The sequence below is a fragment of the Rhinichthys klamathensis genome, unplaced genomic scaffold (genome assembly GCF_029890125.1).
Source record: "Rhinichthys klamathensis goyatoka isolate OS25496 unplaced genomic scaffold, OSU_Roscu_1.1 h1tg000231l_1, whole genome shotgun sequence".
Taxonomy (NCBI): domain Eukaryota; kingdom Metazoa; phylum Chordata; class Actinopteri; order Cypriniformes; family Leuciscidae; genus Rhinichthys; species Rhinichthys klamathensis.
The window spans coordinates 1,785,687-1,803,969 of NW_026606755.1; the positions used below are offsets into that span (position 1 = coordinate 1,785,687).

The 18,283-nt window shown below is 36.0% G+C and overlaps 1 protein-coding gene across 1 annotated transcript; it reads right to left on the reverse strand.

Annotated features, from left to right (window-relative positions):
• Window positions 1–2,251: 2,251 nt before the first annotated feature.
• ptpn18 (protein tyrosine phosphatase non-receptor type 18) lies at window positions 2,252–18,183 on the reverse strand. The gene is made up of 17 exons (XM_056265293.1): window positions 17,874–18,183; window positions 14,956–15,064; window positions 13,889–13,965; window positions 13,578–13,673; window positions 13,438–13,476; window positions 13,281–13,349; window positions 12,996–13,058; window positions 12,468–12,610; window positions 12,007–12,073; window positions 11,621–11,698; window positions 11,328–11,405; window positions 8,765–8,856; window positions 7,152–7,468; window positions 5,767–5,798; window positions 5,271–5,304; window positions 3,914–4,003; window positions 2,252–2,427 (listed from the first exon to the last, which is right to left on the reverse strand). The coding sequence occupies exons 1-17, from the start codon at window positions 17,964–17,966 to the stop codon at window positions 2,354–2,356; spliced, it is 1,551 nt and encodes a 516-aa protein (XP_056121268.1). The 5' UTR covers window positions 17,967–18,183; the 3' UTR covers window positions 2,252–2,353.
• Window positions 18,184–18,283: the final 100 nt, after the last annotated feature.

The window sequence follows — 18,283 nt, forward strand, 5'->3', positions numbered from 1 at the left end:
TAATATATTGAAGAAAATAATAACAACAACAACATGCATTGTACAACATACAGTACACATACACGTAAATCATGTTAAGTCTTTTAAAAATAACACCTGATGACAATGACATTCTACGTGTTCTACATGAAAACATATGCCACTGAAACTTTATTTGGAAAAATCAGAATGTTATCTTGATAATGTCAGCGCAATTCATACTTATACATTCATTATATTCTTGAAAAGTAGCATCTTTCTTCACGCCACGGTTGCAAAAATGCCATAAAAAGTCAACCTATATCACATTTCACGAACGGTATATTGTCCAATCAGCATCCAGGACCAGATCTATTTGTTTTATAAGAAGTCTTCAGATACTTCAGCCATCGGACAGGACATGATTTCAAGTCTTTATGCTTAAAGCGGTCCGCTTAACCAGGCGATGCATGTTTGATATGGTCTAAAGAGCATCTCACAGCATTTCTGCATGATATTGCTGTTACCATACTGCAAGAATGATTCATCATCAAAAACACGCATACAGGAACGCTGCCAATAGGCCGAGCATCTGGGAAAACGTGCTCTCTGCTTTAAGCACAACTTAAGATTCCATTGATTTTCATGACTGAAATAAAATCGCACTGGAGTTTAGAGGGCAAGTTTTATGGTCCTATCTCTGGAATGAGTGCTAAGATTGGACAGATAGTCCGCACAGGATTTAGAACTGAATTTAAAACTCTTATACACAACGTCTTGTATTAAGATGTTCTTATGGTAATCTATCAAAAAGGGTAGATTCATAGATAAGATGTGGCATCAATAATTATGCACAATGTTATATTGTCTGTAAATGACTTTATTTTTATGACCCGAGTGATCTGTCTTTCTGGGGAGTGTCATGAAGAGCAACTACACCTCAACGCTGCCCTCTACTGACAAACGCATCATATCGCAACAACCACAGACAAGCTGTTGATGTCAAACTCAGTTCCTGGAGGGCCACAGCCCTGTAGAGTTTAGCTTCAACATGAATTAAACACACCTGATCCAGCTAGTCGAGTCCTTCAGGCTTATTTGAAAACTACAGGTATAAGCAAATTCCAATCGGAAGCGAGCATCTCTATGCCCTACTCACTTTGAAGGGTACTGTAGATCCCTTGAAGTGGGGGCTTTGGAGGGAGCAGGGTGCTTGTGTGTCATAATGAAACTGCCTAGAATGCACTTGGCAAAGGAAGCAATGAAAGACCAAGTCATTTCCTCATTAGCTTCACATGTTACCACAACAAAGGAATATCTCATTATTGCTGTTAATACGATACAAATTAATGTACTTTTATGATTAAGTTTTTAAAATATGCTTTATGTGTGTGTGTGTGTGTTCTCAAGCTGCACTTATATTTATAAAGTTAAGCATTAAACACATAAAGCATTAAACACATTTCTTACCTATTTAACTTTTTTAAACTTATATTGAATTGCATGACGAAAATGAGTCTAATATATCACAAAACAAAATGACTTGAATTAATCTGTTTATACATTAACTCCAACTCTCCCGCCATTTCTAGATTTAAAATCAACGGTGAGGACTTGTCACCTTGGGTCACATGACCATAAATGATTGAATTACTTCCTTGAAAAGACCATCGCATGTTCCCTTCGCTAACGGACTTGTGGAAGGGCCCTTCGTGAAGGGATTGATTAGTTTGGAACGCCCCTACAATTGGTGTCCCCTTCCTGAAGTGTACTATTGCACAAGGGTGCAAAAACGCAGTTTGGAATTGGAACTAAACTCTGTAGGAGTGTGGTTTGACACCCCTGCTAAAGGGTGTCATATCATATCAAATTTTCCTTGATTTCTTGAGATAAAAAGGTTAAAACATATCGAAAACCATCCAATACGAACATTTACTGAAACTAAACAGAATACTAAATAACAACTTACTGATGTCAGAATATATTACCATTCCATATACAGAAAACAGAGCAATTCCAATTGGGTCCTCACACCATCGGTGCTCCGGCCCTAATTACACCATCATTTACCATTATGGCACATAAAAATGTGAATAAAGTAAGTGGACTAAAACTTAAATAAAAAAAATAAAATAAAAAATGAAATGGCCCCTTTTACTGTACATCACACATGAGTTCAGCACTCAAATTTTCAATTTCTTAAAGTTGTCACACAAATACATGAATAAACTAAACAACATGATCACAAATTGCTACAATAATTAAATACAAATACAAACAAAACTAGAAAACTAGAAGCGAAACGTCTGAAGGAAATAAATAGATGCTCTATTACCCAGTGTACAAATAGCTGTGCATCAGGTTCACTTTTTTTAAACCTAAACCTGTTGCGGTTTCAACTTTCTGCGCGACTCCATTCGGCCGGTGGATCTCGTGGGCCTTTGGGTTTCTTTATGCGACAGTTGAAACCTGAAACGCAAGACAAACACATACAAAGTTTAAAATCACCATGTGCCCTGAGAAACACAAGATAACAGAGCACAGGTCAACATGATGAAGTAATATTTTAAATGGATCTTGGATCAGGATCAAATCTCGGTCAGTTAGATTTTTACAGGTTCAGAAGAACACGACATCATCGAAAGGGCTTGCTAAGCCTTCAGCTAATTAGCGCCACCTATCGTGCAGCCGTGAATTAGCTAAAGCCATTCAATCGTTTCACATTCAATGTGAATGCTCCATTCGTCGGCAGTTCGCTTAGCTTCATTGCGTCAACGGAACAAAGATTTTTGAAGAATCTTCACACAGCTAGTTTCTAACCAATTTTCTTTCAAAGTGTCATTTTTGCTCCGCATGTTTCCATCCACCTATTTTTATAAAAATTTTGGGATACAAAAATGCTGGATGGACACATATGCGCTCAATTGAATTGAATTTTTTTTTTTTATCTGATAAGAAGACATGCGCATAAAACTACGATGGAGACTCGTGTACTGAAGGAATCCCTCAATGCGCAACAAAAAACTCGCATGACTTTGCCTCAACAGAGGATGTGATTGGATAACTGGACTAACCAGCGGATCAGTTTCATTGCACAGCATCTCAAATGTTGGTTTGGTCATTCTGAAATGCTTGAGCCAAAGTCTATCATCGAAATGATTGGGTAGGCTATAACGACCTCCAAGTGTCTCACATGATTGCATTCTCAGACATCAGGCATCTGAACGTCTCAATGTTTATTGTGTTTCGTCTGCATACTCTGAAGTGCAAGTCATTTATGATGTAGGACAAAAGAGCCACAGTTGCCTCTCTGATTGCAAACTTATATTTTTATTACAGATATTTTGCCACTTTTGTGTGTGTGTGTGTGTGTGTGTATGTGTTTTGGTTGTTTGGTCTTGGTCTCTTCTGAGCTCCTCTGGCTGGGTAATCCCATTCTCACATGCAAGTTTGTTCTCTTGAACACAATGGATACTGTGCTTTATTCGCAAATGTTTATGTGATATTCCAATTTTGCACACAAGTTACAATTGCACCTTTGGATGGAAACATATTGTTGAGTGAACAATTGCTTTAATAACAAAGATTAGGGGTTTGTTTAAACATCTAACCCTATATTCGAGCAACAGTAAAAGTGATGATTACATTTCCCAGATATGAACACGGTTGCTTTAAGGCCTGGAAACCACCCTGTGATGTCACTTTTTTGTGGTTGTAAGTGCGTGTGTGGTCTGGAAAGCTGTGCACTGCCCACCCTCTATCAATTTACCTATTGTAAAATAGCAATTTATTTATTTTTATTTACTAAGTTAGCAATTTACATGAGTACAATAAGGTTGTTTTTGAAGATTGAGAAAGTAGAAACAAGCAGATTTGTCCAAAAACCCATCCAAACCTAAATATTTATCTTCTTATGTTCACAATGAAGATTAAGTGTGCATATGGTGTAACTCACCCAGGCCGGCCGGGGCAAATGGGCTGTTGGTGTCCCTGACAACGCTAGACACATATTCATAATCATCATCTATAGAAGATTGGCTCCCAGCTGAGAAAAACATGTTTAACAATGTTTAATAACTTAAAAACAAACCTCAAGAGCATTAGATTGAAACCGACACTGATCTAACACTTCTTCCTGTTTACTGCTAGATAGCGTTTCAAACTCATTTGGTCGATAAGGAGTCTAAGGGGAACTGAAACGACTCCTACATCACTTACAATAACACACCTTACTCTTTATAGTCTGTATTTGAAAGCATTCAAAAGTGGATAGTTGACATATAACATGAGATCATTCAACATCAAAATTTAACATCTTAAAATGGCCCTGCGGTGTGACCAACGCAGGGCCTACTACTTTTGCCTACAATTCGCCTACTACTTTTGTGAAGAAGAAATAGTACATACTTTTATGTGTGTATCAGAAGATTAGGCAAATTTTGAGACATGATACTACTTTAAAGGACTGCTCTGTTGCTTAGTTACGTGCATCCTGTCAATCATCTTGTCACAGTTAAAATCCTCCACATTCAATTTAATTGAATGTCCTACTTTTTTAGAGAGAAATATAGTAACTAGCACGTTGATCTGCCAGTCGTGGGTCTTACATGCGGAGACTCTCCTATTTGCAATTTGCATAATGATGCATTTAAAAGATAATGACCAAACATATCTGTACAAATGTTCACAATGCTGTTGCAGATGAAATATAATGTGGATAACATTGAATAAATATCTTTTTGTCAGGTTAGATACTGATTACTCATCACTCAAACCCCTTTATCTAAACCGCTCTACTTTCCCTATTACCGTCAGACTTGCACATGCGTCTTGATGTTTTTTTTTAACACTTTTTATTTGTGTTTGTAGTGGAGTTAGCAATTTAGTTTGTAGTGCAATGGATTGTGGGCAATATTAGCCATTAGAGTGCTCACGGATCTGCACTTCGAATTCTAACAGGAAAAAGTAGACCATTCGGAATACTCATTTCAACATGCAGTGCTATGATTTGGGATACAGTAATTCTAATTTCGAATACTATTTAGGACGGATAGTATGTGCATTGGGACGCAGCAAAAAACTTTTTTAAAAGTACAAAAAGTCCATGTAGACCATAAATCATGTATCATAACTAAAAAAAAGGGATAAATCAACACCCCATTTAGCATAAGGATTTTTTTTTTGTCGAATAAATAATTTGAAAATCATTTAATTGTATAAATAATAAACAATACTGATAAATAATGTGTAAATGTCACTTCGTTGTTTTCCAGACAAACTTGCATAGTACATTAAACACGTAACGCACTTACTTGCACTTGGGGATCGTGAAAGAGGACCTTGTGGCTGAGGAACACAAATTTAATTTAATTAGATTTAATTATATTGATGGCAGATTTCATCTGTGATTATCAGGGTTACACAGACTGTGATCATCAGTCAAATACACATTAGAATCATTTTCAGTGGAAATATTCAATCTGTCAGCTTATTTTTACTAAATGTACTGCCTGTAAGTGTCTGCTAAAGCTTGTTAACTTGTGAGTGTGATCTCAGCTAGAAGCCTCATATCACAGGAAGAGGCTGAATGTGCATCTAATGTGAAACACAAACAAAGGAGAAAACTGACACATCTACAAGTGTGCAGAGAGGAAATACGGGCCAATAGCTGCATATAAATGAGTCATATAAGATTAATATGTACTTAGCACTTTAATTTGACACCTAATATGCTAACATGAAAACCGAACGAACCCATCTGCCAAGCATAAATGACTGCAGAATCTTAATACCAATCAGATCATTTACCTGTGCATCTCTATTCATGGACCTCAACTCCCCTGAGAAAAAAAACAAAAGGTTTATTCAGAAATCAGGAATAAAAGAATTGTAACATTTTTTTATTTTATCTTGATAAAAAGTATATAACCAGACCACCACCACTATTACTACTACAAAAACAATACGTTTTTTTTTTAAAGGCGAAATATATATAAATATTTTTAGGCTTTATACCATCTACATATTAAAGCATAGAGTTAGCCATTGGTAGGTTGATATGTAACTGGTATGTAAACACTGGTGCTATACAAACATCTGACGTGTTACCTTTTGGCTCAGCAAATGCTGTGAATTTGGAGGCGGGACTATCTGCTTGGTTGACCAATGGCAGACAGGGGAGAGTTTATGAAACCTGCTTGAAAACACTGGCTTTGTTCAAAAAGTAAAACTAGCTTACTACTTGAATACTGTTCAGTATGCACTGTATGCTGCTGACTATTTCTGTTTTGTGGCACAGAAATTACACACTTCACCTGTTAGGACTCTGCCGATACTTTAAAAGTTCAATAATAGATGAAACAAAAAGGCATTTTAATTCCCTGAGAGATATGGAAATATGAGCTTCAAATAACTGATCTTTTAACAGACAAACACCAAATGAGAGGGCTCTGAATACTCTGGTGATCACATGAAAGAGAAGAACTCAAATAGAGCAGAGTCATGAGAGGACAGTGAAAGCTGCAAGCAGAAGTTTCCAAACTTTACTCTCCTTAAACAAACAAGTTCCCTCTGTCTGAAATGATCTTCCTTTTAGTGTTCAGCTGAGTTTGCAGTTTTTTTTTGTCTACTTAAATTCCTTTTCAATTCAGCGATTCTCAGTATAAATGTGTTTGGCCCATCCAAAACTTGAGTGTTGTGGACAGTTGCCAGGGCGTTGCTATGCAGTTTCTAGGGTGTTTGCACTGACCAATGTATGTGTTGTTGGTCTAGTTAACTATTATACTAATAAATCTTTTTTTTATTAATTGCAATAAAGGTGAAATTAAAATAGATTAGATTAGATTAAAAACCTAAACAAATTGAGAAATGTTGCATTGGCAACTAACTGAAAAAAATAAGTTTAATTTGCAGTATTAAAATAAATTACTAAATTACTAAAAAAATAAAAAGGAATACAAATAAATGAAAGCTAAAAAATATATTTTTAAACTACAAAATGTTATAAATACTATAACAGCATATAAATAATACTAAAATAATACTGGTTCACGGTTGTTGCTTAGTAGTTACTTAACGGCTACTGACATTTTTATTTGTTTCATTCGTCAGGTGAAAATTGAAAAAAGCCACCACTAATTATGGAATAAAAGACGAATTTAATAAAAATACGAGCCGTTCAAATAGTCCCTTACCTGGCAATAGCTCATAATCGTCATGGTCCATTACTTTAGGTGACAGTCCTCCTCTCTGATTGGCTGACGTTAATCTGTCATAAACCGGTGAGGTGGGAGGAGGCAGAAGTGATCCAGGTCTGTTTTTAGGTTTAACTGCACTGTAGACAGCGATCTTATTGCTTTTCTCTGAATTAGCATTGTCATAGTGATGAACAGTGACCGAATGGGGGGCAGAGCTGGGGGGCTGCAGTTTTGGCTTGTTGACGACCGCATAAGTGTCGTTCATCCTGGTCTGAGGAAGAGGGTGAGAAAGCCTGGGCTTGAGAGGAGGATTTCTGAAACCACAGACAGACAAGTACACATTTAAAGTCGGCATTAAATGAAAAGTAACAGGCCAGCTAGTAAGAGCTGTGCGATTAAACCTCACTCCCCTGGCCTCAAGAGGCGCACTAGCGACTGATGCTAGAGGCTGCAGTCTTCAGCGTCCTTGTTAGCATGTCCGCCTCCCATACCAGAAACGCCGGTTTAAATACCGCTCTGAGCGATGCGAGTAGAACCAAAGGGTTTACACTTCTGCCGTGACCCGGATGGGAGTGAGAATTAGGGGGATTGAGTGTAATGGAGGCCAGGTAGTTAGAGCTGCATGAGTAAACCTCACTCCCCAGGCCTCAAGAGGCGCACAAGCGACTGATGCTAGAGGCTGCGGTCTCTAGAATCTTTGTTAGCACGCCCGCCTCCCATCCCATAAAGTACACCTATTAGGGGCATTCTTTGATCTGACTTGTTGGACGATAAAATAGGCAAGAAAAAAAAGACATATCTACAGACAGATTAGAGACTTGCACTTGAACTTCTTTGACCCGAGTAACAACCATTGCTAGCAACTAGCTAGCAACACAGCGGACAGTTTTGCACAGACAAGCATCCATAAAAAAAGCAAGAATCTAGTCATAATATAAGCCTCACTATGGTGAATAGATGAGGTCAATTACATTGCCATTTTAGATATTACATATTACATATCCAAGTCAATGGGTATTTGTGACAATGTAGATTCCATTATATTATACAGTGACGTAAGACTGTAGACATTTCGCTCTGGGTGCATTGTGGGACCCCATATAGAGCAACGTATAATGACCAACTGTCACATTTGCATTCAATATATCATTGACACAAGGGGAACTGCAATAACAGAACACATCGACTTAAAAAATGAATACATGCTCCGTATAATCTAAGCACGCAGTCATGCAAAATATTCTCAATATTCATTACAAAAGTAATATTTATCTGTATGCAAAGCAGAAACACCACCATGAATCCCACTGTGCGAAGAAATATATATCCAGCTATACATCGATGACTCAGGAGATTAACTCACATTAACTCTGATGAAGTTACGTGTTAAACAAGAAAAGTGTGGTGTGCGAGACAGAACCGACAATAACAGCTTGCATCTTGGCTGAGTCCACCTGTGTGACACACGGCGCCGTAGTTAGCAGAACTGTGCTGTTGTCAATCTTGAATTGGCCTCTGGCTGTGTGGCCACCACTGATTTTAATCACAGACATCCTCAAACAGTCAAATGAAGTTAGAAATTTGGAAATGAGGGTCATTTGTGGACTTACCGTGTTTTAGAAGGTACGTTGAAGCTGCCTAATGATCCTGATTTCAATGAAGCCTTTGGTGAAACCGCATTGATGTACAGAGGGGTCGAAGTCTTGTGTTTCCAATATAAAAAAAGAAAAAAGACAAACATAAAGCGTGAAATACGTACTCCGTGTGGGAGAGCGGCTACACAGAGCGCCTGTGTTCAACTGTTGAAGGATGCCTGAGCATTTGCATAGAGGAAGCACACTACACTGAAGTGTTTCCTGCTAAACTGCCTTTTTAAAGCTCAGGGCTCAAGGTCTTGAGGAAGTAAAACAAGATGTGATGTAAAAATGGAATGGCAGACAGATTTTACTTTAAACAACATGGTTGTAAATGTAACTTTTAATCTATTACTTAAAGCACACTTTAAGTACTTCGATACCTAAGAAAAAACTACTAGCCTAACCACTACAGTTCAAACATGATTGGAGGAAGTGAACAGTCAAATCAAATACACTAATTACAAGCATAGATAAATACAATATACCAAAGTTACAAATAAAGTAAGGTCTAACTGTAGAGTATTCAGGTACAGAAATAATTAGGCCTAAATTTTAAATAACACTATGGTATAATACACACTGTATAAATTAAATATATATTAATTGTGTTAAAACTGTGTTTTGTTGTTTGATTAAGGAGATAGTTCACCCAAAAATGAAATTTCTGTCATTAATTACTCACCCTCATATCATTCCAAACCCGTAAGACTTTCGTTCATCTTCGGAACACAAATGATATTTTTGATGAAATCTGTCTCTCCACTGACAGCTACGCTACTCACACTTTGACGCTTCAAAAAAAAAAAAAAGAGATCATAAAGTAATCCATATGATTTGAAAAGTTTAGTCCAAAAATTTCTGAAGAGACTCGATCGCTTTATATGATGAACAGATTAAATTTAGGCTTTTATTCACATATAAACATTAATCATATCACACATCAGATCTGGTAAACAGAAGCTCAAGCATGTTCGCTTGACGTACGAGAACCAATGAGGTTCATTCTCGTGTTATGCAGCACGTTTGAACTTCCACAAGAACCAATGAGGTTCATTCTCGTGTGTGAACGAAAGTCTTAATTAATGACAGAATTTTCCTTTTTGGGTGAACTCTTTCTTTAAAGGGATAACTCCGATTGTATTCGTCTGAAAGAAGAATGTCATTTACACCTAGGATGGGGCTTGAGGATGTGTAAATCATGGGGTCATTTTCATTTTTGGGTGAACTATCCCTTTAACATTACTGACTTAGATAGCAGCAGGGATTTATAGGCTGCTGTCACTTTAAGACCGAATGCACGAATCCAATATAATGATACACATTTGATTTCTTTCTCAACTGTTTACGTTCATGTAAGATGCAACTGGCTGTGTTTATGAGAATACTTGCCGAGACTGGTATTTTGAGATAATTTTGGAGTTTGTCTGATGATAGCTTAGTATGAGGACAAGGCTGACAGTTTGACATTATTCAAATGCCATATTTGAATGTATTTAAAAGTGAATTGGTAACACTTTACAATAAGTTTCATTAGTTAACATTAGTTAATGTATTAACTAACATGAACTAACCATGAGCAATCCATTTGTTAGTGTATTTGTTAATCTTTGTTAATGTAGTTAATGAAAATAGAGCTGTTCATTGTTAGTTCATGTTAGTTCACAGTGCATTAATGTTAGCAAGAATTTACTAAAGTATTAGTAAATGTTGAAATTAACATTAACAAAGATTAATAAATGCTGTATACGTGCGGTTCATTGTTAGTTCATGTGTTATGTTAACTAACGAACCTTATTGTAAAGTGTTACCAGTGAATTTCAGCGCTATGGCAGAGGGGACGATTATAAATGAATAGCAACTTAAATTTCAGTGTTCTCTTCACTAAAAGCTGTCATATGAATTTAGATGGCTTTGAATATAGTGCACAAGTTATATGGACTACTTTTATTGTATGAAAGTATAAAAGAAAATCATGCAGGTTTGGAACGACATGTGAGTGAGTAAATGATGATAGAAATGTATTTCTTTTGGGTGAACTATCCCTTTAAATTGGATTTTTGGATTTTGGTCACTTCTGCTCACCAAAGCGGCATTTATTTAATCAAAAATACAATAAAAACAGTAATATTTTGAAATATAATTACAACTTAAATATGTTTTCTATTTGAATATATTTTAAAATGTCATTTATTCCTGTGATGACAAAGCTAAATTTTCAGCATCATTACTCCAGTCTTCAGTGTCACATGATCCTTCAGAAATCATTCTGATATGCTGATTTGCTGCTCAAGAAGCATTTCTTTTTATTATAAATGTTGATAATGACAATATTTTTGTATCTTGATATTTTTTTAGGATTCTTTGATAAATAGAAAGTTCAAAAGTACAGCATTTATTTGAAATAGAAATCTTTTATTACATTATAAATGTCTTTACTGTCACTTTTGATCAATTTAATGCATACTTGCCAAAATAGAAATATATTTAATTTTTTTTATTTTTTTTTATATATTTTGAGCAGCAGTGTGCATCTTACCTCTGTATTCTTGTTTTTCACCTGCAAGACCTTCTGAAACATCTGAGCAACCGTATGAAAGACAAATCCATACTGCTCCTGAGGAGATTCACATAAACATGACAAAATGTCATCAGGAATACACATGTTGTTGTGCAATATGACAGAGAGGGCTGAATGGGCCCAGCCATGTGCTCAGATAAGATAAAAACATAGCTTAAGCATCAAGGCTTTGATATTTTACTTTAATGGGCAGAAGGTTCAATTAGGTTGTGCCATGCAAAAAAACAACAACAACAAATTTGTAATGTCACCTTGGTCTGCACAGCTGAAGGTCTCTGTCTTCTGAGCTCAAATATCAGGTCAAATATATTAAAATCCTCTTGTATTTGCTGAAAATAAAATAATGCATATGCATGTAATTTTTTTTAGTCAGATCAAATCACATTAATAGTACTGATTTCTAGCATGTGTTCTTTCAATGGCATTTCTATCTATCTATCTATCTATCTATCTATCTATCTATCTATCTATCTATCTATCTATCTATCTATCTATCTATGTCTATAAAATCCTCTTGTATTTTTATGTTGCTGATATATATATATATATATATATATATATATATATATATATATACAGTGTATGTTTCACCTTCAAGCACTGTATATACATTTTTTATTGGTTATGATGTTAATACCTCTGTCAGTAGTAGATCATTGACATAGTCAACAGCACAAATGACCCCGGTTCTACCGCACCCGGCACTGTAAAGCAAGAGAAGCTGTCACATTTCCATATCATATGATATGATCCATTCTCCCCCGAGTCTTGGTTCAGAGGGTCACGGGGGGAATGATGGGCCATATTGTTGGACAGAGCCTTTCTCATGTATATAGAGAGAGGGTAATGAGTGAATCTGTGCTGAAGTCTGGAAGTTAACAGGCTTTTCCAGCGCCACATCAGGTGCTGAATATTTAACATGTCTCACTTCATTTAAATGGTGCCATTAAAATGCATGGAAGCAGAGGAACACAAGCCGGCCCCTGCTGCACCCTAACAACACGGACGGACACGACCTGATGCATTTTCATGGGCAGATGGGTCATTTGTCAGAGGCACAGAAAAAAACACAGAGACGGCTGTGTGTGTGATACAGACCTGCAGTGGATCACTACAGGGTCCGTCTGGTTCCTCTGTTTTTGGCGAGCCAACTCCATCATACCCAGAATGCCATCCGGCATGTCTGGAATTCCATGGTCCGGCCAGGCAGTATACTGGAAATGAAACACTTTACGAGCTTCCTGTGTGGAAAAGATGGTGAGTTTTGACCAATGAATGGATTGTGGTTACAAACACCAAATTACAATGTTTGAAATGAGCTAAAATGTGAAACATCACACACAGAGAAGGTTATAGCCTTCAGAGTAAACAGTGTTTTACAAGACACTCAAAATGAAGTACACTGCAATTTTGTGGTTTGACAGATTTTCTTTAAATAGAAACGCTCTCAAAGGAACAACATTTAACTCTCTCATCTCTATATATATATATATATATATATATATATATATCTGTATATCTATATATATCTGTATATATATATATATATATATATATATAAACAATTCCATTACGTCAGGTCTATATCACATCTACTAATGATGACACACTGGAGACACCACTTACATCACAATATTTTACCACCAACGTCCGAACAACGACTTCCTCATTTGGTCGCAACTCCTCAAACTAAAGACAAAAAAATGACAGAAATCAGGAGAACTTCATCTAGTGGGGCCTTGCAACTGCATGAACTACACATCAAACTGCAGACAAAAAAACTGACAAAACTTTCACGAAGCGTGGAGATAACATCAAAAGGAACTGTTGTGAAAGATCAATATCCTGTCTCTTAGACCAAACTTGAATTACACACATTGTTCATTGTTGAGAAGCACAGAAAACACTTACAGTTGAGACAGTAAAGGGACCAAAAGTGGATGTGTCTGTGGTTGATGCCCAGTAGACTTCACATTTTTTCTAAACAACACAGAGGTTGTTAAAACAGTAAATGGCAAGAAAATGACAGGCGTATGACACAGAACAACAAAGGAAATATTAAGATTACTTTTCCCATCTCAATCTCGCGACAAGCCATGATTATGACCTAACAAAAAAAGAACAGACCAGACTTTAAAAAGTGAAAATAGTTCAAAAGCAATAAAATGATGCATTGAAGCTATAATGCAAATATAGAAATGAAATTACCTTTACATTGTGTTGCCAAATCATACGCCAGAAATCAACCACAGTGCTGCTCACAGGGCCTTGGGTGGCAATATACATCTTGTTCTTAGCAGCTCCCTAGTGGCCAAAAATATAGAAAATGATAATAATACAACAAAAAGAATTTCTATCAATGCTTCAAAATCTATCTGGACAAAAGTACCTCTACACCGATGTGTCTTACACACACTGTACAAAATAAACTACTACGTTCTTAAAAAGCTTTTTTTTCTATCACAAAAAAGTGCATGATGCTCCATATAAGAAGTGTTGAAGTTAAAACACTGCAGTACCTTGATGAAGCTGGCATTAATATAATCAGACTCATATTCAGATGTGGTTGGAGTTAGACAGACTCTGGTCTGATCATCTGGAATACAAAAAAAAACACGGAAAAAAAACAAGGATTTGCATATTGTTCCTCCATCAGTGTGAGTAAATTTATCAGGAAACACATTGTGGAGACTCAGTTATGAAATATTATGACATGCTTTTGGCATTGCAATGCTAAAAAACAGTACTATAACTATAGGAGGCATGTTTTGACAGACGTGACAGATAATCATGTAAAATAACTTCGGTGCATTATTCTGTGTCACACTGAGAGGAACTGTGAGTCACATATATTTCAGAGCTGATGAGATCTGTGCTCACTGTCAGATGGGAAAATCCTGATAGGACATTAAAGTATGTAATATACTAACACACAAAAAGTGTCAGTCTTAGCATCAGTTAAATGGGTTGTAAATAATAATAAAAAAAACACCATATATGCCATTGTTTTTCTGTAAAAGTGCGTTTGTGAATTTATGTGTCATGATGAGTTATATTGTAGCTGTAAAATGCATTAGTTATATAAAAAAATACACTTTTGCAAACTGTTTAAAAAGTAATGTTTAATGAAAAATATAAATATTTATTTTTGACATGAAAAAAAAAATCTATTTAAAATAAAAGATATAAAGTTTATGGAGGGACCAGTGAAAATATTAGTCTGACTGGGCCAGCACAAAAAGTCTTATTGTTAAGCACTGACAAGATTTTTTATTGTAGAATTACACAAGCAGCTTTTTTGACTGCATATTAACATCAACAAATTAACTTTATTAAATATATATGTTTAAAGTCTCACTGCAGGACTAATGGAATTGCATTGAATTTAACTGAACTTTTAACCTAAAACGTTGATGTTGGAAAAAAGATAAAAGTCATGTCCATGTTATCAGCTAACACATATTTCTTATAACAACGGCATGGTGTGAATTGCATTGAATTTAATTAAAGAAACTGTTTCACCTAGAAAAAGCCTTAATAACCTTTAATAGAATTAAAATAAACCTTCTCTGATAAGACTACGTACAGGGTAGAATATCCCTATAGCGGTTTTTCTTCACATTTTCTTTGATTTCTCCTGCCACAGTTGTCAGGCCATATTCCTCTTTCAATGATGCACTTTTCCGTCGTATCAACTGAAAAAGGAAAGAGGTATGAGATCAAAAATATATATATATTTTTTAAATACATCACAGTTGCAACATTTCACCACAAGGTGGCATCCTGTTGTTTGTTATGCTATGCTGAATTCATTTTTAATAGCTCATAAAAGCCATGAAAGGGTCTTATTGAGAGTGGATGTGGTTTTGAAACATTACAGATCAAACCCAAATTAATGCTATTATGCTACTATGACTAAACATACTGAAAGTATAACATTAATTTACTTAAACATTTACATTACATTCATGCATTTGGCAGATGCTTTTCTATGCAAAGGGATTGGCATTGCATTCAAGGTATACTTTTGATCCATTTATGCATTCCTGTTTCACACATGATCCGTTTGCAGCGCATATCCAGTTTGTATGCGGTGTGTAAGCATCAAGTGGCCATTGTGCAGTGTGCACTGCTTCAGCGCACCGATCCTGCAATGCACTTGTCACCCAGCATGTGCAGTGTGAATGCTCTAATAAATGCAGAAAAAATGTGCAACAGTATATGGACTGGAGTACGTGTGAAATGGACCTAGGAGTTGCTAGCGAAAAGCCCTCAACTCATATCAGACAAACAAACAGGTAATGAACGTCTGTAAATAGAGGTAGCCACCGACTAAAACTGCTCTCTGTTTTACTTCCACTTCTTAAAAACAGAAGAGATCATCTCACATGCGTTATTTTCAACACAACGCTCTTGGTTGGGTCTCTGTAAAAGAAGCCACAGAGCAATCACTTTCTATCCCCTTTTACCACAAGCACTAGAGTCTCGAGTGTTTTTTTTTCCACAGACGCTTCATCTTCCGAGTAGTTCAAAACCGAGAAACTTAATAAGGAACTGTAGATTGTGCTTCTTACAAATGCCCTCTTACTTTCACTAATGCAGCCAAACGAGTCAAAAAGCAACAGATACTTCTGTAAAACGTTGGTCTCATTGTAACCACAAGTAGAATGTAATAACGAACAGTTAAAGGGATAGTTCATCCAAAAATGAAAATTCTATCATCATTTACTCACCCTCAAGTTGTTCCAAAACTGTATGTTTCTTTCTTCTGCTGAACACAAAAGAAGATATTTTGAAGAATGTCAGAAACCAGACAGTTGATGGACCCCATTGCCTTCATAGTATTTTAGTCCATATATGGAAGAAAGTCATTGGTGCCCGTCAACTGTTTGGTTACCCATATTCTTCTAAATATCATCTTTTATGTTCAACAGAAGAAAGAAACTCATACAGGTTTGGAACAACTTGGGTGAGTAAATGTTGACAGAATCTTTTTTTTTTTGGGTGAACTATCCCTTTAAGTCTACGACAATTATGATTTTAGATTATTAAAGTTCACTGGTCTGGCAGAGAACATAAATGTCTTGAACATTATATGGATCTCTCTCTTTTTCTCTCTCATAGCCTACATCATATGTATATATATATATATATATATATATATATATATATATATATATATGTATGATGTGGCTCTCACGTCTAAACAGGACAGTTAATTATCCAGTGTATGTAAAGTGCACTCAATACAAGCACAATCCTCTTCCCAGCTAACGGATCTAGAACGTTTTGCTAATGTTCCTATTAAGTTATGAAAACATTATTTCTGAATGTCCTCTGAAAGTTTAGAACATTAAACCAAGACGTTTTGAAAACTTTTTTTCTTGGTTATAAGAACGTTAGAGGGAAAGTTACATTTGATAATTTTGCAAACATAATGCAATTATGAAATACTTTTGAATGTACTCTAAACTTCTAAACTAGAAAGATGTTCCATGAACGATGTATAAATACAGTTGTTGTTTTTTTTGTGCGTGCCAATGTTTTGAGAATGTTATTAAAGACCACATATCTTTGAATGAACATTCTATTAACATTACTGGAAGAACGTTTGTTCATAACTTAACAGAAGGTTCCGTCAGCTGGGTTTAAGATTCTGAAATGAAAAAAGCTTGAGTGGAATGAGCTGTAAGATCTTTCAGCTCTGTTTACGGTTGCTCATGCAAATGTTGTGTGAATATTTTTTTATCTAGCATGCAGTCATCAACTCATTTGCAAAGAAACATTTAAATAAACAGTTGTCTAAAGATATTTAACACTAAGGTAAAACTAACTCTAGAATGTTAGAAATGTCCATAAATTGATCATATATTTACACCAAAACGTACTCTAATGGTACCACGGTATAGTGATGATTCAGTTTATGATGGTTATTCCATGGAAATTTGATTACCATAATCATATACCATGGTATTTACACTTCAAATACTGCTATCATTACCATGGTATCATGCCTAAAAAAAATGGTAATGCAATGATACAGTGGTGGTCCTTTTGGAACTGTATGATTTCCAAATCCATTTACCATGGTCTCTACACTATACTCCAAGGCACTTCACTTACAAGGAAGTACTCAAAAGTACCATGGTACCATTCTTTTTAAATGGTCTTCTTAGAAGTAGCCTGCCTGAGAGTGTCATGTAGGCTGTGTGTATTTCCCAAAGTATGGTATTACCATCACTGTACCATGATATCACCACAGTATTTCCGTAAGGGTTCACAAATATACCAATAAAAATAACACAATAACACTTTTCAAGCAAAACGTTACACAAATAGAAGTTTATTGTAATGACATTTTTACTATTGTAGCCTACATATCATGACAATATCCAAAAACATAGTAATAGCGTCGTGTGTCAACTTATATGATCTGGTAAGTAATATGAAGCATTGCCAGTTATATATTTAACTAAAAAGGAGGTATAAAGGTTTCGGACTTACGCTGAACTCGGTGGAGATGAGTTGGTCTCCACTGCTGTCATGGTCGGACAAACTGCGGACCCGCTCCACGAACTTCAACAGGTGCGCTTCCATCACAATTTAATCACTCTCATCAGCATCTTACTGTGTCCTTTTTGATACTCTTTGAACTTTCTTTATCACAAATATATGATCATTTAGCCGCTAATATGCCCTGTTTCCGTCTTGGTAAAGTTATCCAGGCAGCAAACCTGACACAGGGAAGTTTCTCCCGCTGATTGTTGTTGGTCAATGGTCAACTTCATGTACAGCGTTGTCAATCATCAGCCGTCGTCACACCTACTTTATCATTCCAGCCAATCCGCGGTTAGAACCTCACCTGAAGCGGTAAAGGGAGAAACCACAAAAACTCCCTCATTTAGCTTGTGAAA